Below are 24505 nucleotides of genomic sequence, written 5' to 3' on the forward strand. Positions count from 1 at the left end.
AAGGATATGAGTGGGAAATAAACCTGGGACTAAAGGGAGAAGGATACCATTGAAAGTTGAAGCCGGATATGGGAGTTGAGTACCAGAGGAGAATGAACCTGACACTATAGGAGATGGGCGCCAGTGTGGAGTGAACCTGGGACTCAGGGAAGTGCACACCAATTTGGAGTTAACCTGGGACTGTGGGAGATGGATAACTGTGGGTATCCGAGCCGAACTATAGGAGTTGGCTACCAGAGGAGAATAAACCTGACACTATAAAAGGTGGGCGCCAGTGGGGAGTGAACCTGGGAGTCAGGGAATTGCACACCAGTGGGGAGTTAACCTGTGAATATCTAAAAAAGAATATCCGTGGGAAATAAATCCGGCTTCAACTCCCAATGGTATCCATCTCCCTTTAGTCCCAGATTTATTTCCTACTGATATCCTTTATACATATTCCCAGGTTAACTCCCCACTGGTGTGCAATTCCCTGAGTCCCAGGTTCACTCCCCACTGGCGCCCACCCTTTTGTGTCAGGTTCATTCTCCTCTGGTACCAAGCTTTCATATCCGGCTTCAACTTTCAATGGTATCCATCTCCCTTTAGTCCGATGGTTTATTTCCCACTGAGTATCATCTCTTTACATAGTCCCAGGTTTCACTTCTCCCAACTCAGGCGCCCACCTCCTATAGTGTCAGGTTCATTCTCCTCTGGTACCAAACTCTCATATCCGGCTTCAACTTTCAATGGTATTCATCTCCCTTTAGTCCCAGGTTTATTTCCCACTGATATCTTCTTCTTATCCCATTAGGTCCCATCCCCCCTGGTACCCACTCTCATATCGGTTCATTCTCCTGGTAAATCTCATCTCCTTTAGTCCCAGTAGTTTATTTCCCACTCATATCCTTTTTACATAGTCCCAGGTTCACTCCCCACTGGCGCCCACCTCCTATAGTGTCAGGTTTCTCTCTCCTCTGGTACCCAACTACCAAATCCGGCTTTAACTCCCAATGGTATCCACCTCCCTTTAGTCCCAGATTTATTTCCTACTGATATCCTTTTTACATAGTCCCAGGTTCACTCCCCACTGGCGCCCACCTCCTATAGTGTCAGGTTCATTCTCCTCTGGTACCAAACTCTCATATCCGGCTTCAACTTTCAATGGTATTCATCTCCCTTTAGTCCCAGGTTTATTTCCCACTCATATCCTTTTTACATAGTCCCAGGTTCACTCCCCACTGGCGCCCACCTCCTATAGTGTCAGGTTCATTCTCCTCTGGTACCAAACTCTCATATCCGGCTTCAACTTTCAATGGTATTCATCTCCCTTTAGTCCCAGGTTTATTTCCCACTGATATCCTTTTTACATAGTCCCAGGTTCACTCCCCACTGGCGCCCACCTCCTATAGTGTCAGGTTCATTCTCCTCTGGTACCAAACTCTCATATCCGGCTTCAACTTTCAATGGTATTCATCTCCCTTTAGTCCCAGGTTTATTTCCCCCTGATATCCTTTTTACATAGTCCCAGGTTCACTCCCCACTGGCGCCCACCTCCTATAGTGTCAGGTTCATTCTCCTCTGGTACCAAACTCTCATATCCGGCTTCAACTTTCAATGGTATTCATCTCCCTTTAGTCCCAGGTTTATTTCCCACTCATATCCTGTTTACATAGTCCCAGGTTCACTCCCCACTGGCGCCCACACCCTTTTTTGTCAGGTTCATTCTCCTCTGGTACCAAGCTCTCATATCCGGCTTCAACTTTCAATGGTATTCATCTCCCTTTAGTCCCAGGTTTATTTCCCACTGATATCCTTTTTACATAGTCCCAGGTTCACTCCCCACTGGCGCCCACCTCCTTTAGTGTCAGGTTCATTCTCCTCTGGTACCAAACTCTCATACCAAGCTTCAAATTTTAATGGTATCCATCTCCCTTTAGTACCAGGTTTATTTTCCACTGATATCCTTTTTACATATTCCCAGGTTAAATCCCCACTGGTGTGCAATTCCCTGAATCCCAGGTTCACTCCCCACTGGCGCCCACCTTCTATAGTGTCAGGTTCATTCTCCTCTGGCACTCAACTCCTATAGTTCGGCTCGGATACCCACAGTTATCCATCTCCCACAGTCCAAGGTTAACTCCCAATTGGTGTGCACTTCCCTGAGTCCCAGGTTCACTCCACACTGGCGCCCATCTCCTATAGTGTCGGGTTCATTCTCCTCTGGTACTCAACTCCCATATCCGGCTTCAACTTTCAATGGTATCCATCTCCCTTTAGTCCCAGGTTTATTTCCCACTGATATCCTTTTTACAGAGTCCCAGGTTAAGTCCCCACTGGTGTGCAATTCCCTGAATCCCAGGTTCACTCCCCACTGGCGCCCACCTTCTATAGTGTCAGGTTCATTCTCCTCTGGTACTCAATTCCCATATCCGGCTTCAACTTTCAATGGTATCCATGTCCCTTTAGTCCCAGGTTTATTTCCCACTGATATCCTTTTTACACAGTCCCAGGTTAACTCCCCACTGGTGTGCAATTCCCTGACTCCCAGGATCACCCCCCACTGTTGCCAAACTCCCATAACTTTGCCGGATATTGTCGGGTTTCGGCGGGTTTCGGCGGGTTTCGTAATAAAGCACTAATTCTTTTTTACGAAACCCGCCGAAACCGGCCGATAAACTTAGTCTCAGGTTCACTCCCGACTGGTGTACACTTCCCTGAGTCTCGGGTTCACTCCCCACAGTTGTCTACTTCCCATAACTTTGCTGTATATTGTCGGGTTTCGCCGGGTTTCGGCGGGTTTCGGCGGGTTTCGTAAAAAAGCACTGGTTCTTTTTTACGAAACCCGCCGAAACCCAGTCCCAGGTTCACTCCCCAATGGTGTACACTTCCCTGAGTTCTAGGTTCACTCCCCACAGCCACCTACTTCCCATAACGTTGTCGGGATTCGTCGGGTTTCATCGGGTTTCGGCGGGTTTCGGCGGGTTTCGGCGGGTTTCGGCGGGTTTCGGCGGGTTTCGGCGGGTTTCGGCGGGTTTCGTAAAAAAGACACACCGCTTTCCAAATGGAATCGTAAGAGTCGATATTTTACAGTAGTATCGATACGATTGTCGTTAACGAATATGTTTATTTACATGGCTAGACTAGCCTAGCAGACGTCTCGTTACAATCATTTTCATCAACCGAAGGCAGCAAGAAAAGCTTCACCTTATGTTTAAACAATCATCAGTGAGTGTCAGATGGTATTTGAGATTTGTATGTGTGAGGTTACTCTTTTTTATCTTTGCTTTTTAAGAGTTAACCACCAAAAATCAAAACGAATGATATCGTGCGCTGCGGCTGCGGTTGCACTCACTTGTTGCCATATGTTTTTGTTGCAGTTTCATATTTGAATTTGTTCTCTTATTATTGCCCCTCATTATTTAGATACTTTAGTTTCAGCTCATGACATTTTCCCCATTATGCCAACCACGCAGCCATTCCAATTTAGGTACTTCCGTGAAGACGTGGTCCCTGCCTAACGGAATATTTTTACCGGTGTTTTGTTAGCCAGCCTAACATATTTTTAATGTTGATTCAGAGAAATTGAAATGTCAGATGAAAGTACTCCAATTTAATTTTCTCATCCCATATCTGCAATTCACTCACTTTCATTACATAATCTGTAATATTTGAATTTCGTAATTGGAGCAAAGTATGTTTTCTCTCCCACTCTTTCTACCTTCACCACTCCCCCTGCCTTCCCCTCTCTATCTCAAGGTTAAAAAAGTCTTTATTAGAGACTTAAGACGACTTGTACATATATGCAGGTTTGACATCTGAACCCAATTATGGGCCTAGTTTAACATTGTTGTAATGGACAGTATTTTGCGTCGTATTTTGAGATTTGCAATACAACTATGAGCCCTCAATTAATTGGGTTATCAGACCTGCAAATAAGTGCACATCGGCTTAAAAGAAAATTCTTGAGAGAACTTCGAATACTGTACACGATTATACTGTGATAAATCTAGTGGATTTTTTCAGTTCACTCTTAGTCTTAATTGTTGTCATTCCGGAAGACATTTGTATTCATATTTAATTCATACGAATAATAGAAGTTTCTTGTGGTTTCTATTGAATTGAACCCAGGGCAAATCCCGAGGACATCCAATGTTCATGTCTTGATACAAGACCGAAGAGCTAGAACTAAGTGGGTTGCTGATTGGGATAAGTTACATTGCAGCCTGGTAGTATCCACAACACTGATACTGATATCAACATTGCGCATCAGAGTCCTGATATTTTTTGCTACAAATCACACACACACACACACACACACACACACACACACACACACACACACACACACACACACACACACACACACACACACACATATATATATATATACTTGAAATATTTTACAAATAGCTCCTTTTATAATATATATATATATATATATATATATATATATATATATATATATATATATATATATATATATATATATATATATATATATATATATATATATATATCTGCATCTCAATTCTATTGATAACTACAATTAATGATTAAAGTCGACTCTGTTTTCTTGAAGTGAGATACTGGGGCCAAGATTCTGTTGTTGGATTGTGGAAAATTCTTCTCTTAAGTTTTGTTTTCAGATTCCTGGTTGCTCAGTTGATAAAGCAATCGCTCTACAAGAAAAGGAACCAGTATATATCCCCTGCACAGTTGATCTTTTTTCTAACCCAGCTGTGATTGGATAGCTGGGGCTGCTAAATAAGGAAGAAAGTATTTTGCGATAAATTGATGTCCTATCTAATGCGCAACAAGCAATTGCTATTGTCTGTTAAATGTTCTATGGAAAGCAGAATCAACCCGAGTTCAGTAGTCTTACGGTTCTGAAGGTCAACTTTTGTTTTAATGCTTATGAGAATGATGTTAATGCTGCCATCTTAAGGAAAAAGACCGTATGTTTACTTGGATTAAGAGGCCACATACGGGCTTTTTCCTTAAGACGGCAGAATGGACGTCCTTTGTTTATTTGAGGTGTTTTTTTTTACCTATTTCCGAATATTCAATTAATGAATCGTCTTTGGACAACTAACATTATCACTTGTATTGAAGTTGTGCAGCTATGTGGTCTTGTGGTATGACACTCGCTTTCGGATCGGAAGGTCCTGGGTTCGAGCCTCGTGCTCGGCGCATAGTTGAGTCCTTGGAAAAGACACTTTACTCACATTCTCTCACTGTACTCAGGAATAAACTGAGTACTTGGCCGTTTACAATGTTGTCTCTGTCCAAAAAAATTGTAATATTGCCTAACAGGCATCATTTCACGTCCTACATGTTAAGTGTGTTGCTGTTGGCCAGGGACCCCTTGTAAAGCGCTTTGAGCATGTTTAGTGGATATTGCACTATATAAAAGCTTAAATTATTTATTAAAGAAGTTAATTCCCCCCCCCCCCCCCCCATTTATCATCGATAAAGCAGTTTGGAAATGGAAAGTGAACACCAACCGTTAGCATCCTCCACAACAGAGCTGTATTCTCAGGAATTACCACCCTCGGGTAGCTCTGCCTTTGGCCATGAATCCACGGATGTCACCGGATCACACAGCGGTGGACAAGATGCCGGCCGGCCTTGGTATAGCCCTCCAAAGCGCTATATCATTGCTCTCATGGCATTTCTTGGGTTTGGTGAGAAGAATTTGTGTTTTATGTCATCCCTCCTCTTTTCCAATCAATATTTTTTAAATAATTGTTGTTGGTGATACGCCATTTTTTTACTTTCATGTTTGCGTATTTAAGTTCTTAATTACGTTGATTGATTTTGTTATATTATTTGAAATGCCATCTGAACTATTCAATGTGTTGTGTGAGACACCCGTGCTTTTGTTGGTGATGTCTTTTTGTTTACTCCGTTCATTATCTCATCTTTTGAAAAGATTGTTTGGGTTGTGTGTTGCTAGACTGTTATTTTTCTATTTTTTGAATTCAGGCATAGCCTGATGGTCGGAAATAGATAATGGCTCTTAATTATTACAGAATATATATAATAACTTACGTTTCTGTTTACGAGTTGTTTTACTTTACAAACAATGCGATCAGTGTTTTACAGTTTCCTGACTAGTTTGTTGTGTGGTTACTGTTTTTTTTTCTTTTTTTTTTTTTCTTTCTTCCTATCATTAACTCACTCAATCCTAGAGATTTTTGCTACTTTTCAAAATAGGAAAAAAAATGTATTAAAAATGAGTATGTGCATAGATAGTTTTATTCAACTACCATTAACATGTAAAAACTAAAAACATTAGCTTTGATACTACGCCTATTATTTGTCTCAGAAAAATGTAATAAATAGGCATGGGGGAAATAGTAACCTGGGTAAACTACTTATAAAGTCGCTGAGTGAGTTAAACGATCTCATGTATGTATTTGTGTGTGTGATTCTCTATCCATTCCTTTCTTTTTTTTTTTCATTAAGGTTAGGAGTGAGAAGGAAGAACGAGATTCTCAAGGATGTAGTTAAATGTTAAATTTGAAGCCATCAAACACTTTGAGGGAACAATAAATAAAACATAAATTAAAGGAATAAGTATGACAAATAATGAGATATGCCTTCGTTAAAATATACAGACAGGCTTAGATTACCACAGTCTGATGTTGAACTACATATGCCACTTTTTAGGTTCTGATTCCAATATCCAGATTCATCTGTTATCCAGACAACATGCTGGGAACAGAGAATTTCCATTTATGATTATGGAGACATGCGTGTATACGATTTGAGAAACTTAGATGCGTAGATTTCAACATACAGTATCATCTCACCCTGCCAGATAAATTAGTCACTTATTTGGTGCATAAAATTGTTCGGTGTTCTTGGCATTTCCTTTTTGTTTTTTTGTCCTTGTTGTAGATGGAGTGTGAGAAAATATGATCTTATCATAACTATTCATATGAAGAATACATAGAATGTAAGACAGATATTTATAAATTCCTCAAGAAAAACGAGTTTCCATTGAATCTGAGACAGAGCTTTGTGAGGGCAACTGCACCATTTGCGATAAAAAGTGCAGATGATTTATATTTTCATTTGTAAAAGTTGTTGAACAAAGCAAATATAAATTCTCATTTATCATAGTTTTTTTAATTGTTTTATTTTATCGCATATACTTTTATGTTTGGCTGTGGGATATAAAAATGCTTATGTTTTAAAAAAAAATGATTTCAATATTTTTTGTGAAAAGGAATGTTCATTTCCCTTCCCCTGGCCCTTTGTTTTATATTGTCATCATATTGGTTTTACAGGGATTTAGATTGTGTTCACTTCCACTCCTACCAAATGTTCCTGTGGAGCTGGATGGGTGGCAAATCTACAAAAGACTATCAGTCCTTGGACACTTTTGATGTTGTAAGATGTGTTTTGGTTGATTTATCGTTTGATTTATTTTCAATTTATTTAGTTATTTGAACTATCTATTTATTTAATAAACATTTTCAACAAAATGAGTAAGATTTAAAATCTTAGCAGAACTGAGAAAGAATACATCATGTAATATATTATTTGAAATTAAAAAGAAAACCTTCTGGGTGGGGTTCCTGACCTCCCATAGTGGGCAGGGGGGTACGTAGTGTGTCTTCTATCCCCTTATATCTGTTTTCCAACATGCTTTCCGTCTTTGTCTTGGAATGAGATTACTTGGTTTTGTCCTGGTCCTGGCCGGGTGCCCTGGCTGAGAGGGAAACAGTCGAATGTATAGTTAGTTTTGGGAGATGATATTTTTTTCCTTGTAAATCATCTCTCTGTTATACACTGTATTATGCTTTCTTTTTATTATATATGATTTGTAAAACATTTGAGTGTGTTCCTCTTAGCGGGGACATGTGCTTGTGTCTGGATGAGACTTTTATTGATCTCAAACTAAGTACTTTGATGGAGTGCTTTTGGAATCTACACCTGTTTCTTATTTGAACCAATTCCCCTTTGTCTTCCCTTTTCTTGGATGCTTTATTGTAATTCTAGAACTTTTTACTATCCCATTTTCTTCCTTTTTACTGGCGCTGATATGACCTTAATGTGTTGCAAGCGCCGTAAAACCATTAAAAACAAACAAACAAACAAAAAGAAAACCTTCTTGAATTCAATGAAGGCGTAAATGATAAAACACTAGAGGAAATGCATTCAACATTCAACATTCCTTGATTTTGAACTGAGTAAAAAACATAATTTTTTTTTTAAATTGAAAAATAATTGCATTCTAATGTGTAAATTATGTTAAATTTTATGCCTTTGATTAAAATTATAAGCATTAACAAACTTTGTAAGCAAACTCCCTCTTTATATTTGGATCTGACTCTGGTGTGAAACAGCATATATATATAGCTCTTGCATGATTAAAATTGGATCTAGAAGACTCTTAACTCACTCAATCCTAGAGATTTTTGCTACTTTTCGAAATTGGAAAAAAATTTATTAAAGAATGAGTATGTACATAGATAGTTTTATTCAACTATCATTAACATTAACATGCAAAAACTAAAAACACTAGCTTTGACACTACGCTTATAATTTGTCTCAGAAAAATGTAATACATAGGCATGGGGTAAAAGTAATCAGGGTAAACTACGGACATAGTCAGTGTTAGGGTTGAGTGAGTTAACTATGGAATTGCCATACCTACCTCACTCTTGAGATTGAGCTAGAAATAACGTGTCAATTTATAGCTTTTGCGTTTTATTAGTAATAGTTAAAGTAGAGAGTAGAAAGACATGAACACAATGTTTTTAACTCAGGGAAAAAGACTTCATTTCATTCTGTCAACACGTTTACTTATTCACTTGAAAAGTAGATTTTGTGAAAACAATTTGTAAAAATTTTTTTTTTTAAACAATAAAATGTTATTTTGTGTTTGTGTGTGTGTTTTTTTTTTTGTTTTTTTTTTTCGTTATTTGTTTGCTTCTTTTCTCTTTTATTTTTTCGATTGTTTTGTTTGTTTGCCTTTTGTTGTTTGTTTATTTTTGGCCTGTTTTGATTTGCACATGCATGAATGTATTTTTTCGATTGTTTTGTTTGTTTGCCTTTTGTTGTTTGTTAATTTTTGGCCTGTTTTGCATTGCATGTGTATGGGTGTTAATGTTTGTGGGAATTCCTTTTTGGTTGGAATACTTGATTTATTTTATGCCAGCCTGAGGGTCACAATGATATTTAATGAGAAATGTTGAGTGAACAATTAGAGATAATCTGACAACTGTATCTATGTCAAACAAACTTGTGATCATTAATTAGTGAATCTGATAAACATTTTTAGTTACCTGACATGGCGTTTTTTTGCAAAAAAATTTTTTTAATCCCAAATTTTACGAGCTAAAAACAGCAAAATTTGCACAAAAGTTGCAAATATTTGCAAAACTTTGCGATTGAATTTTCCTAAAAACTCATAATTTATTCATAAAAGAGAAAGGTATTTGTTTGTTTTTAAGAGTTTCACGGCGCTTGCAACAAATATAAGGTCATATCAGCGCCAGTAAACAGGAAGAAAATGAGATCGTAAAAAAGAAACTACTCTTGATTAATTATCTTTCACATTCTACACGAGCTATCAAATTAGAAGAAGAAAAAAAAGTTTTTTATTTTTTTTTCTTCATTTTTTTTTCTTGCTTTTTTTATTTTTTATTTCTTGTTTTTTTTTTTTTTTCATTGCAAAATCTCGAAAATTTTTAAAAGATTGTTAATTTTGTGGCCGCTATGCAAATCAGTGATTTTTTTTGCGGCTGCAAGTGATGCAAAAAACTGCCATACCAGGTAAATGCGTATGAAAAATAAATCATTCCCCCCCCCCAGCCAAAAATAAATATGATAAATAAAATAAACACAATTTAAAACACATAAATAAAAACAAGTGTCATGAACCAAACATAGGCCAATGATGAAAGTGGCATAAATTGTCCTCAGTATGAAGTCAAAACTTCATAGATGCCACTTTAGGTACTGGTTCCATTATCCAGATGTCTCAGTAATCTGGACAAATTATTATAATTATATGCTTGGAATGGAGATGTTTGGATAATGGATATGTGACTGGATTAATGTACTTCTGTTTTTACTGTTTTTTTTTTTGTTATAAGCTGAAAAAGGGTTTTGAGACCGAAATTTCTCTTGATTAGTGTTCTGTTATTTTTTGTTGTTGTTTTAGCTGTTATAATAGTTTTTGTTCATTACATTTTAGAGTTCACAGCTTATTGCAGTTCAGTATGACGTAGATGAAACATAGAAGAATAGAATTTTACCTATGCATTTAAATCTTTAAAAATCCATCCATTTTTGATGAAGTTACATCTTCATAGGCATTTGTTATTAATAATAATAATAATAAAACTTTATTGTCCACAAAAAAGTGGCAATTTGTCATTTAGTTACATATTTATAACAATACAATATAGACATAGACACACTCACACAGATGCACATTTAGTAACATCGTAGTCATCGAACCCCCCCCCCCCCCCCCCCCCCCAAAAAAAAAAAAAACAAAAAACAACAAAATTGTTGTCATGAACTCGTCACAACTTTTCAATGGTAAAATTGGCCGTTTCTGACCACGTAAAATATTCATTAAAAAATTCATAACTTTTGAACCAAATGAGGTATGTCAAAAGTTTTAAAAAAGCATTGGAATAAGCACAACAAGATGCTTCTGTTAATACCAATTTAAATCTCTCCTTACCGATCATTTTCAGTATTTTCCCAAAATGACAGGCTTACCCAGCAGAATAATTGGTTCTTTAAAATAAAAAAAGCTCTCTACAAAACAAGATTATGTTCTTATTTATAAAATAAAGATCATTCTTCAAAGTTTGTGATGTACAAAATAAATCTGATTAAGTAAAAATGTATACTGTGTCGGAACAAATGTGCCGATTTTGCTGTAGGTGGTAAGGAGAGGGTTTAAGAAATTCTCTATAATTTGAAATTTTCACTAAATTGCCTAATAGAATAGAACACTAACCCAGGCATGAAAGATAAAAGTTGTTCCCTTTCAAATGTTCATAAATTACAAAGATTGTAATTATGATTATTATTCCCCTGTATCAAGAACAACAAAAATATTTGCTTTCCGTATTTTGAAGTTTTAAAAATGTTATTTCTTCATCATCATCTTTATTTTACAGAAACAATTAAAGAATGGGTTATTTGATGATTATATTGTATGCTTATATAGCAGAGTATATGTGTTTGCATGGCTATGTGGTCTTGTGGTATGACACTCGCTTTCGGATCGGAAGGTCCTGGGTTTGAGCCTCGCTCGACGCATAGTTGTGTCCTTGGAGAAGGCTCTTTACTCACATTCATTCTCTAACCGTACTCAGGAGTAAAATGAGAACCTGGCCGTTAACAGCGTTGTCTCTGTCCGAAAAAAATGTAATATCGCCTAACAGGCGTCATGTCCCGTCCTACATGTTAAATGTTACTGTTGACCAGGGACCCCTTGTAAAGTGCTTTAAGCATGTTTAGTGGATATTGCTCTATGTAAAAGCTCAATTGTTTTTAATATGTCTTATCATTGGGGATTCAGACAGCTCTGTTGATAGAGCACTTGCTTCACATGTAAAGTGACTGGTTTCAAGGTGCATTCAATATATTTTTCAGACATCTTTGTCAACCCAGCTGTGATTGGGTAACTAGATCTGTTCGATCTGCCTACATGCCAACTCTCCCGCTTTTGGCGGAATCATTCCTATTTTCACTCTTCTTTTCTGCTATTCCACCATTGTCTCTAAAATTCCGATTTTCAATGATGATGATAATGAAAAAAAAAAAAATCCAGGTTAAAAGGGCGATTTTTAAAAATATGTTGCCAAAAGGGAGTTAAGTAGGAAAATTAATTGCACTCCTTTCTCCCTTCCCCATTCCATTACCTAATATATGTGATATGTAGTTTTGCCAGCTGTGCCAGAATACTGTCTTTATGTGTTGGCGGTAAAGTTGTGGTCATTTTCATACAGAATTATCCATTATTAAAAGATTCCTATTTTTTGCCTCAAATTCCTGTTTTCTGACGTTCTGATTCCACTTTTGGATTATGAAGGGTTGGCAGGTCTGTATCTGTCAGTCACATTTGTTTTGATACAACCAACTCAGATTAAAAAAAAAATTCAACAAACAATTCAGATAAATTGTTGTTCAAGCAATTACTATTATTAGAACTTTATAGAGATTTATGTTGTAGAGCTTGTTTTTCTGAACTTATATTATATGAAATTATGTATAATATAACATGCACTTATTGCTTTTGGTTTTGAGTAAAAATAAAAAAATCCACTATTGTCTTGGATGGGTATAACGTTTTGGGTAAAAAATCATGAAAATGGCTGGTAAGCTTGGGTGTTATTCCGTATATATATATATATATATATATATTTGACCCAGGAAGTTGCCCCCCTGCAAAATCAATCTCCAATGTCTGTACACCCAATAGCCCCTTAATTTTACTTTTTGTGTTTTTTTTGTTTGTTTGTTTCTTGTTTGTTTTTTGTTTTTTACTTAGTGAGCTGTTATCTGCCCATTGTCATGTTATAGTATAGGATAAAATTAACGATAGATACTGATAATTGCTCTTTTGTGATTATTTTTTTCATTTTTTTTTTTTCATTTAGCCAACATCTATTCCCTGAGGGTCAATTTGAGTGTAGCCATCGTTGCCATGACAACCAATAAAACAACCACTTTCAATGGGACCCAGACACTGGTAAATACTGATTGCCTTTAATTTTATTACTATCTATAGCTTCAATCATGAAATGACAATTATTTTTTTTATGTTGATTTTTGTTTTAATTTGCTGCTGGTTTTGTGTATATATATATATATAATAATGAGATAATGATAATAAAAAGCATATTTCTATACCGTCCTCCTTCGAAACCTCAAAAAAAAAAAAAAAAAAAAAAAGGAATATATATATATACATATTATATATGTGTGTGTGTGTGTCTGTGTGTGTGTGTGTGTGTTTATTTTTTGATGATGTCATGATTCCAGTGTTGAATGGAAAATTGAACCCAAATCACAATCTGATTGTAAATGGTGATTTTGATCACACAATGCTAATCAGTTAATAGAGTAATCTAAGTGATGTTAATGTAAAGCGAGCTTGTCTCTTTTGTGAATGCTGTATGGTTGAAGTTCTATTCCTCGTTGTTTTAGCTTGATTTAAAAAAAAAAATTGGTTTTCTTATTGATTTATCTAAATCTGTATTAATAATATCTATTACACAAAGATGTGATTCAGTTAAAATGAATCACATGTTGATTTTTAAAGTTAACTGTAGTGACTACAACTTTTATCTCCTATTAAAAATTGTCAACGTCATGGAGTTTTTGGCTCACACTGTTGCCTTTTTAACATTTTTTAAAATTTTTAAAATGGATTTCCCTGATTTATTACAGACGTCACCAGCTGATTTTCATTGGAGTAACCATCTCAAAGGAGAGGTCCTTGCCAGTTTCTTTTACGGCTACATCCTGTCCCAAATACCAGGAGGTAATTAAACTTATGTGCATTGCTATTAATGTTGCTGTTTTTGTTGTACTGGGTGGGGTTCCTGACCTCCCTTAAGGGGCAGGGAGGTACTTACTGTGTCTTCTATCCCCCTATATCTGTTTTCCAACATGCTTTCTGTCTTTGTCTTGGGATGCGATGACTAGGTTTTGTCCTGGCACTGACCGAATACCCTAGCTGGGAGGGAAACCGTCCAATGTATAGTTAGTTTTGGGAGATGGTATTTTTTTCCCTTGTAAATCATCTCTCTGTTATGCACTGTATTGTGTTTTACTTATATATTATATATGATTTGTAAACTTTTGTGTGCATTCCTCTTAGTGGGGACCTGTGCTTGTGTCTGAATGAGACTTTTAGGTGATCTCAAACTAAGTACTTTGAAAGTGTGCTCTTGGAATCTACATCTGTTTCCTATTTGAACCAATTCCCCTTTGTCTTACCTTTTCTTGGGTGCTTAAATTGTAATTCTAGAACTTTATACAATCCCATTTTCTTCCTTTTTACTGGAAGATGAATCTTAGCAACGCCACGACTACATTATCTCATTCGTCTGTAGTGTTTCATTCATCCTGTTTTGTTGATAAAGGGGAAACCCGAAATGTCCATTTTATCTGTTTTCATATATTAAATTGAAGCTTACATTCAATTTCACATTGCTATTTATTTCTACGAGCTTCGAGCAGCAATATTTACAAAATACTATATTAATACCATTCCTTAAACTGCAAAACAAACAACCCCTCAAATTTTATATGACCTACTGCCTAAGTCGGGGCAACTTAGGTCCTTAAAATCAATTTCATAGGGAAATGGAATTAACAAAGGTTAATTTTATAAATGTTATATAGAGGGCATGGCAATGGTCTCTGAAGGCGACAAAGACTAAAATCTCCAATTTCCAATCATTTTGTTTTTAAAATCACTTTTTGTATTCTTGTTCCTTCTGACATAATATCATTTAGAGCGACTATGTGGTCTAATGGTATGACTTTCTCTTTCGGATTGGGAGGTCCTGGGTTTGAGCCTCGCTCGGCGCATAGTTGAGTCCTTGAAAAAGGCTCTTTACTCACATTCTCCCACCGTACTCATGTGTAAAATGAGTACCTGGCCGTTAACAGCGCTGTCTCTGTCTGAAAAAAAATTATAATATCGCCTAACAGGCGTCATTCCCGTCCTTCATGTTAAGTGTTGCTGTTGGCTGTGGACCCTTGTAAAACGCTTTGAGCAGGTTTAGTGGATATTGCGCTATATAAAATCTCAATTTAAAAAATTTTTCAGTTAGAGATGATAGGCCACATTTTTGATTTTTGATTCAATTTTGGTCGTTCGTCTTGTTTACCATATTTTAAAATTGATTTTTGTCCTCAGGGATTGTTGCTGGTCGTTATGGAGGGAAACACGTGTTTGGAGTGGGAATCATGTCCACCGCTGTCTTGACCTTTCTCATCCCAGCCTTGACCTCTGCCAGTCCTTACCTACTCATTGCGTGTCGCATCATCCAAGGCATATGCGAAGGCGTCACTTATCCAGCTATCCACGCCATCTGGTCTAAATGGGCCCCGCCTGCCGAGAGGACAAAGCTGGCCACATTTGGCTTCTCCGGTTCATATTTTGGCACGGTGCTTTCCCTAGTCATTTCTGGGAGTCTGGCCGGTGGGCCGGCTGGCTGGCCGGCTATCTTCTATTTTTCTGGTAGCGTAGCAGTCATTTGGTTCATCCTTTGGTGCATTTTGGTCACCGAAGGTCCTCAGAATCACCCGGGAATCTCAACCCACGAGTTGGAGTACATAGAAAGCTCTATCGGTTTTACAGCCGAGCAAACCAAGAAGGAGAGCCCACCTTGGCTCTCGATGCTAAAATCGGCTCCAGTGTGGGCCATCGTCGTGGCTCATTTTGTAGAGAATTGGGGATTTTACACTTGGCTCACCGAGCTCCCAACTTTCATGACGCATGTTCTGAAGTTCCACATCAGTGAGGGAAGTTTTCTTTCTGCTCTCCCATATCTGGTAATGGGCTTGGTTGTCATGTTCAGTGGCCAGTTTGCCGACTTATTGAGGACGTCATTCGGAATGCCCACGGTAGCCGTCAGGAAAATCTTCACATGCAGCGCATTCGCTATCCAGGCGATATTTATGATAGCGGCTGGGTACGTTGACTCAAGAGCTGGAGGTGTCGTTTGTCTGACCATCGCCGTAGGGGTGGGCGGTTTTGCCTGGGCTGGTTTCAGCGTCAATCATCTGGACATCGCTCCCCAGTTTGCCAGCATCATCATGGGTTTGTCCAACACCGTCGCCACGTTGCCAGGTATTCTAAGTCCTTTGCTGACGTCTGTTGTCGTGGACCACCAGGAAGCCTCCTCCGACTGGCAGCTGGTTTTCTACCTCACTGCCTGCATCTATCTCATGGGGGCTGTCATCTACGGAATCTTTGCATCCGGAAACGTCCAGCCTTGGGCTGCAAGATTGACCTCAGGATTTTACGCAGACATCACGGGTCTGGAGGACAAGTAGAAGTCTGAATTGATTTTAAAAACAAACAAACAAACAAACAAAAAGAAATCCTCTAATCTATTCTCATTCTTCTTGTCTGAATGGAGAGAAGGATAAAGTGAGTAATTGTGACACATAAATAAGGAAACAACATAAAACGAATGACGATTCGGCCTTTGTCCTTTTTCATTTCGTGTTTACTTGAAAAAGGCCGAAACGTCGTTTGTTTTGTGTTGTTCCCTTATTTATGTGTCACAATTACTCACTTTATCTTTCTCTCCATTTTATTGACTCATTTGGGCACCTCTACTTTTTGGATTCATTCCCAAAATATATCAATCTAGTCAATATACTACTACTATTACCATCAGTGCATTAAGAAACAAAATTTGGATATTGATCAGGCATTTGTATTAATAATGATAAGAGATAGGGGTCGTAGAGAAATGCTTGAAAAATGAGAAGAAAAGGAAACTGCATCACACCTTGGATTCATTGATAATATCAGATTGAGAAATTAGAGAGCAAGCACTGGTGTAAGATAAAGCTCTGTGCGTCTATGTGGTCTAGTGGTATGACACTCACTTTCAGATCAGAAGATCCTGGGTTCGAGCCTCACTCAGCGTATAGTTGAGTCCTTGGAGAAGGCTCTGTACTCACATTCTCTCACCGTATACTCAGGTGTAAAATGAGTACATGGTCGTTAACAGCGTTGTCTCTGTCCGAAAAAAATTGTAATATCGCCTAACAGGTGTTATGTCCCGTTCTAAATGTTAAAGTTGCTGTTGGCCAGGGACCCCTTGTAAAGCACTTTGAGCACGTTTAGTGGATAATGCACTATAATAAAGCTCATTTTTTTAAAAGACAAAGATCTGAAAAAGTATGAAACAGTCTCCAGTCGAGGGAGATTGATTTTTTGTGATGGTTTTTGTATTTTTGTATTTTTATTTCTTGCTTTGCCTGGCACTGTATCATAGAGACTTTTTCAGATCTTTTCTCATTGATAAGGAACCTCCTTTTTTGAGAAAAGGACGAATATTGATCGATACCATCAGAAAGAGGCAGTTACGGTTTCTGGGACATGTGTGGAGAAGAAACGGAATAGAAAAGTTGATAACATCTGGGATAATTGAAGGATAGAGAGCTAGGGGAAGACAAAGAATGACTTATTTAAATAACCTAAGAATGGAATGGCCAAATGTGATTTTAAAAGTAAAAGCAACATAGATTTCATGCGCACCACAGAGGATCGTGATTCGTGGAGACAGCTGACCGGCAACGTGCTCAAGAGTACAAGCCACGATGGATGATGAAGGAACCTCCACCTAGCCCATAGGCTGGGTGGGGTTTCTGACCTCCCATAGTGGGCAGGGAGGTACTTACTGTGTCTTCTTCTATCCCCTTTTATCTGTTTTCCAACATGCTTTCTGTCCTTGTCTTGGAATGAGATTACTTGCTTTTGCCCTGGCCCTGTATGAGAGGGAAAAAGTCCAATGTATAGTTAGTTTTGGGAAATGATATTTCTTTTCCTTTGGAAATCATCTCTCTATTATGCACTGTATTATGTTTTGATTACATATTATTTATGATGTTTACTGACGCTGATATGACCTGAATGTGTTGCAAGAACCGTAAAACCCTTAAAAACAAAACAAAAGCAAATCGATAAGGAACCTTCATCTAGCCCGTAGGAGAACACAGCTATAACAATCTATCTAAGTCAGACCTGCCGAGCTGATTTTATTGTGGTCATGAGTGATACGAACATCGACTGAAGTGACATCGACTTATGTGGAGTTTTTTTTTTTTTTTTACTAATGTTATATAGGAAGGAGGGGGAGGGACCAAGAAAAAAAATCGACTTGGGTAAAAATCAACCTAAGCAACGTCGACGTATCCAGAGTGCATTGTAGTATGAAAATTTAGTAGAAATACGAATTTTTGGTTCCAGCTACAGAACTGCATTCACTTCTTTGACTCAATAAATCTTGGTGAAACGGAAAGTTTAGTTCCGTAAACCTATAATTTAGAACTTTGGAGCATTTTTGAATCATACTGAGGACAAATTATTTATTTCTAAAGCTATTTAAAGTGACATTTTCTTTTTTCTCCCCTAGGAAACTACGATTTTTTGAAATTTCAAGTAGGCGGCTCTGATCTAAGTTAACCAAAGTTTTATCATATTGCAGTACTGTTCTCTCAATGCCTGGTAAATGGAGTTTGGAGAGTTCAAATTCTTCTCATCACCACCCCCCCCCCCCCCTCCCTTTTTTTTTTTTTCATCAATGAAAATTATATCTCCTGAATTTATCGATAGGAAATGCAAGTTCCTTGATAATGAGTAAATAAATAGTAATGTGAAATTGATTGTAAGCTTCAATTTAATTACAAAAACAGATCAAATGATAATGAGTGAAAGTTTGATAATCTAATTCTGGTTCGGATAAGTAAGTGACCTTTACTGTTTCGAATAAGTAAGATTGTCTAATTGTTTAAGACCTTATTCTAGAATAAAAAACTCTCCGTTAATATAATAGATGGGTATTGCTGAACTGAAAATAATCACCTGCTGTTCTCTGACCAAATAAAAGAAAATAGATAAAAATGAAAATAAAAGAAACTTTAATGGATTAGCGAAACATATTATTATTATAGTTTGCGTTAAATATTAACTACGAAAGTGATCTTCAGTCTCTTGAAAAATGAAATCAAAAAATAACAAACAAAATAAATCAAAGAAAATTGAAACCAAGCTTAATCCTCTCCTTACCACCTACAGCAAATCGTCACATTTGTTACGACACAATATACATTTTTCTTATTCTTCAGATTTATTTTGTACATCACAATGATATTTGTTTAAATAATAAGAACATAAAGTTGTTTTGTAGAGAGATTGTTTGAGTTTAAAATATCAATTTTTCTGCTTGGTAAGCGTAAGCCTGCCATTTTTGGGATAATACTGAAAAGGATTGGTAAGGAGAGAGTTTAACGACTTACTTAATTCAAGTTTATATGTTGATGTGTATTTATTGAATATGTATGATATGTATTGTTATTATTTCGTATTCCCTTGTTATTTTCTTCCTTAGAACTGTGACTTAAATGATGTTTTATTTGCTGGTTTTTTGTTGTTGATTTAAACATTTTGTTGTTAGTTATTTTTGATTTTTGATACAAAGTTTGTTGACAATTTTGATTTGACCTTTATTGATTGTTGTGATTTTTAAAAAAGTTGACTTTATGTTTTTTGGCATTTGATATTGGAAAATAAAGGTTGTATGTCGATACAGAAATGTTAGGAGTATCCTGAGTTTATTGATAAAGACATTAAAATATGCACACACACACACAAAAAAAAATTAGCCTTATATAGCGCAATATCCACTAAATGTGCTCAAAGTGCTTTACAATGGATCCCTGGTCAACAGCAACATTTAACATGTAGGACGGGACATGATGTCTGTTAGGCGATATTACAATTTTTCGGACAAAGACAACGCTGTAAACGGCAAGGTACTCATTTTACACCTGAGTACGGTAAGAATATGTGAGTAAAAAGCATTTTCCAAGGACTCGACTATTCGCCGAGCACGAGGCTCGAACCCAGAACCCAGGACCTTCCGATCTGAAAGCGAGTGTCATACCACTAGACCACATAGCCCCTTTTAAAAAAAGGGTTTATTGGTCAATGATATCTTTGAAATAAAGAAAGATTATTGGCAGTAAAAATAGTTGAACATCGACAAATGTTATTCCATCGATGGGGCCACCGAGACCATCAGACTATCATCAAACATTAATAATGTCTTGCCTTGGAGTGCAGAGATGGCCAATGGGTGGGGTTCCTAACCTCCACAGTGGGCTGGCTGGGTGGGGTTCCTGACTTCCTATAGTGGGCAGGGAGGTTCTTACTGTGTCTTCTTCTATCCCCCTGTATTTGTTTTCCAACTGGCTTTCTGTCTTTGTCTTGGAAGGAGATTACTTGGTTTTGGCCTGGCCCTGGATGAGAGGGAAACAGTCAAATGTATAGTTAGTTTTGGGAAATGATATTTCTTGTCATTTTGGAAATCATCTCTCTATTATGCACTGTATTATGTTTTGATTACATATTATTTATGATGTTTACTGACGCTGATATGACCTGAATGTGTTGCAAGAACCGTAAAACCCTTAAAAGCAAATCGATAAGGAACCTTCATCTAGCCCGTAGGAGAACACAGCTATAACAATCTATCTAAGTCAGACCTGCCGAGCTGATTTTATTGTGGTCATGAGTGATACGAACATCGACTGAAGTGACATCAACTTATGTGGAGTTTTTTTTTTTTACTAATGTTATATAGGAAGAAGGGGGAGGGACCAAGAAAAAAAATCGACTCGGGTAAAAATCGACCTAAGCAACGTCGACGTATCCAGAGTGCACTGTAGTATGAAAATTTAGTAGAAATACGAATTTTTGGTTCCAGCTACAGAACTGCATTCGCTTCTTTGACTCAATAAATCTTGGTGAAACGGAAAGTTTAGTTCCGTAAACCTATAACTCAGAACTTTGGGGCATTTTTGAATCATACTGGGGACAAATTATTTATTTCTAAAGCTATTTAAAGTGACATTTTCTTTTTTCTCCCCTAGGAAACTACGATTTATTGAAATTTCAAGTAGGCGGCTCTGATCTAAGTTAACCAAAATTTTGTCATATTGCAGTACTGTGTTCTCTCATTGCCAGGTGAATGGAGTTTGAGAGTTCAAATTCTTGTCATCACCACCCCCCCCCCCCCCCCCCCCCCCCCCCCCGTTTTTAAAATTATGTCTCCTGAATTTATCGAGAGGAAATGCAAGTTTACTTGATAATGAGTGACAGTTTGATAATCTAATTCTGGTTCGGATAAGTAAGTGATCTTTACCGGTTCGAATAAGTAAGATTGTCTAATTGTTTAAGACCTTATGCTAGAATAAGAAACTCTCCGTTAATATAATAGATGGTTGTTGTTGAACTGAAAATATTCACCCGCTGTTCTCCGACCAAATAAAAGAAAATGAGATAAAAATGAAAATAAACAAACTTTAACTAATTAGCGAAACATATAATAGTTTACGTTAAATATTAACTACAAAAGTGATGTTCAGTCTCTTGAAAAATGAAATCAAAAAATAACAAACAAAATAAATCAAAGAAAATTGAAACCAAGCTTAACCCTCTCCTTACCACCTACAGCAAATCGTCACATTTGTTACGACACAATATACATTTTTTCTTATTCTTCAGATTTATTTTCTACATCACAATGATATTTGTTTAAATAATAAGAACATAAAGTTGTTTTGTAGAGAGATTGTTTGAGTTTAAAATATCAATTTTTCTGCTTGGTAAGCGTAAGCCTGCCATTTATGGATAATACTGAAAAGGATTGGTAAGGAGAGAGTTTAACGACTTACTTAATTCAAGTTTATATGTTGATGTGTATTTATTGAATATGTATGATATGTATTGTTATTATTTCGTATTCCCTTGTTATTTTCTTCCTTAGAACTGTGACTTAAATGATGTTTTATTTGCTGGTTTTTTGTTGTTGATTTAAACATTTTGTTGTTAGTTATTTTTGATTTTTGATACAAAGTTTGTTGACAATTTTGATTTGACCTTTATTGATTGTTGTGATTTTTAAAAAAGTTGACTTTATGTTTTTTGGCATTTGATATTGGAAAATAAAGGTTGTATGTCGATACAGAAACGTTAGGAGTATCCTGAGTTTATTGATAAAGACATTAAAATATGCACACACACACACACACAAAAATTAGCCTTATATAGCGCAATATCCACTAAATGTGCTCAAAGTGCTTTACAATGGATCCCTGGTCAACAGCAACATTTAACATGTAGGACGGGACATGATGTCTGTTAGGCGATATTACAATTTTTCGGACAAAGACAACGCTGTAAACGGCAAGGTACTCATTTTACACCTGAGTACGGTAAGAATATGTGAGTAAAAAGCATTTTCCAAGGACTCGACTATTCGCCGAGCACGAGGCTCGAACCCAGAACCCAGGACCTTCCGATCTGAAAGCGAGTGTCATACCACTAGACCACATAGCCCCTTTTAAAAAAAGGGGTTTATTGGTCAATGATATCTTTGAAATAAAGAAAGATTATTGGCAGTAAAAATAGTTGAACATCGACAAATGTTATTCCATCGATGGGCCACCGAGACCATCAGACTATCATCAAACATTAATAATGTCTTGCCTTGGAGTGCAGAGATGGCCAATGGGTGGGGTTCCTAACCTCCACAGTGGGCTGGCTGGGTGGGGTTCCTGACTTCCTATAGTGGGCAGGGAGGTTCTTACTGTGTCTTCTTCTATCCCCCTGTATTTGTTTTCCAACTGGCTTTCTGTCTTTGTCTTGGAAGGAGATTACTTGGTTTTGGCCTGGCCCTGGATGAGAGGGAAACAGTCAAATGTATAGTTAGTTTTGGGAAATGATATTTCTTGTCATTTTGGAAATCATCTCTCTATTATGCACTGTATTATGTTTTGATTACATATTATTTATGATGTTTACTGACGCTGATATGACCTGAATGTGTTGCAAGAACCGTAAAACCCTTAAAAACAAAACAAAAGCAAATCGATAAGGAACCTTCATCTAGCCCGTAGGAGAACACAGCTATAACAATCTATCTAAGTCAGACCTGCCGAGCTGATTTTATTGTGGTCATGAGTGATACGAACATCGACTGAAGTGACATCGACTTATGTGGAGTTTTTTTTTTTTTTACTAATGTTATATAGGAAGGAGGGGGAGGGACCAAGAAAAAAAATCGACTTGGGTAAAAATCAACCTAAGCAACGTCGACGTATCCAGAGTGCATTGTAGTATGAAAATTTAGTAGAAATACGAATTTTTGGTTCCAGCTACAGAACTGCATTCGCTTCTTTGACTCAATAAATCTTGGTGAAACGGAAAGTTTAGTTCCGTAAACCTATAATTTAGAACTTTGGAGCATTTTTGAATCATACTGAGGACAAATTATTTATTTCTAAAGCTATTTAAAGTGACATTTTCTTTTTTCTCCCCTAGGAAGCTACGATTTTTTGAAATTTCAAGTAGGCGGCTCTGATCTAAGTTAACCAAAGTTTTATCATATTGCAGTACTGTTCTCTCAATACCTGGTAAATGGAGTTTGGAGAGTTCAAATTCTTCTCATCACCATCCCCCCCCCCCCTCCCTTTTTTTTTTATCATCAATGAAAATTATATCTCCTGAATTTATCGATAGGAAATGCAAGTTCCTTGATAATGAGTAAATAAATAGTAATGTGAAATTGATTGTAAGCTTCAATTTAATTACAAAAACAGATCAAATGATAATGAGTGAAAGTTTGATAATCTAATTCTGGTTCGGATAAGTAAGTGACCTTTACTGTTTCGAATAAGTAAGATTGTCTAATTGTTTAAGACCTTATTCTAGAATAAAAAACTCTCCGTTAATATAATAGATGGGTATTGCTGAACTGAAAATAATCACCTGCTGTTCTCTGACCAAATAAAAGAAAATAGATAAAAATGAAAATAAAAGAAACTTTAATGGATTAGCGAAACATATTATTATTATTATAGTTTGCGTTAAATATTAACTACGAAAGTGATCTTCAGTCTCTTGAAAAATGAAATCAAAAAATAACAAACAAAATAAATCAAAGAAAATTGAAACCAAGCTTAATCCTCTCCTTACCACCTACAGCAAATCGTCACATTTGTTACGACACAATATACATTTTTTCTTATTCTTCAGATTTATTTTGTACATCACAATGATATTTGTTTAAATAATAAGAACATAAAGTTGTTTTGTAGAGAGATTGTTTGAGTTTAAAATATCAATTTTTCTGCTTGGTAAGCGTAAGCCTGCCATTTTTGGGATAATACTGAAAAGGATTGGTAAGGAGAGAGTTTAACGACTTACTTAATTCAAGTTTATATGTTGATGTGTATTTATTGAATATGTATGATATGTATTGTTATTATTTCGTATTCCCTTGTTATTTTCTTCCTTAGAACTGTGACTTAAATGATGTTTTATTTGCTGGTTTTTTGTTGTTGATTTAAACATTTTGTTGTTAGTTATTTTTGATTTTTGATACAAAGTTTGTTGACAATTTTGATTTGACCTTTATTGATTGTTGTGATTTTTAAAAAAGTTGACTTTATGTTTTTTGGCATTTGATATTGGAAAATAAAGGTTGTATGTCGATACAGAAACGTTAGGAGTATCCTGAGTTTATTGATAAAGACATTAAAATATGCACACACACACACACACAAAAATTAGCCTTATATAGCGCAATATCCACTAAATGTGCTCAAAGTGCTTTACAATGGATCCCTGGTCAACAGCAACATTTAACATGTAGGACGGGACATGATGTCTGTTAGGCGATATTACAATTTTTCGGACAAAGACAACGCTGTAAACGGCAAG

General features: G+C 36.6%; 1 protein-coding gene across 3 annotated transcripts; it reads left to right on the forward strand.

The window, feature by feature from the left end:
- Positions 1 to 3088: 3088 nt before the first annotated feature.
- LOC144959460 (sialin-like) lies at positions 3089 to 16157 on the forward strand. 3 transcript variants are annotated; one of them, XM_078892059.1, is made up of 6 exons: positions 3089 to 3207; positions 5461 to 5666; positions 7278 to 7380; positions 12624 to 12715; positions 13417 to 13510; positions 14897 to 16157. In XM_078892059.1, the coding sequence occupies exons 4-6, from the start codon at positions 12671 to 12673 to the stop codon at positions 16036 to 16038; spliced, it is 1281 nt and encodes a 426-aa protein (XP_078748185.1). In that variant the 5' UTR covers positions 3089 to 3207; positions 5461 to 5666; positions 7278 to 7380; positions 12624 to 12670; the 3' UTR covers positions 16039 to 16157. The 3 variants fall into 3 exon arrangements, with proteins under 3 accessions (XP_078748185.1, XP_078748183.1, XP_078748184.1); XM_078892057.1 differs by lacking the exon at positions 7278 to 7380 and having other exon boundaries at positions 3092 to 3207; XM_078892058.1 differs by lacking the exon at positions 7278 to 7380 and having other exon boundaries at positions 3114 to 3207; positions 5458 to 5666.
- Positions 16158 to 24505: the final 8348 nt, after the last annotated feature.

This window comes from Berghia stephanieae, chromosome 14, assembly GCF_034508935.2.
Source record: "Berghia stephanieae isolate SIO BIC M18660-M18661 chromosome 14, UCSD_Bste_1.3, whole genome shotgun sequence".
Classification (NCBI taxonomy): domain Eukaryota; kingdom Metazoa; phylum Mollusca; class Gastropoda; order Nudibranchia; family Aeolidiidae; genus Berghia; species Berghia stephanieae.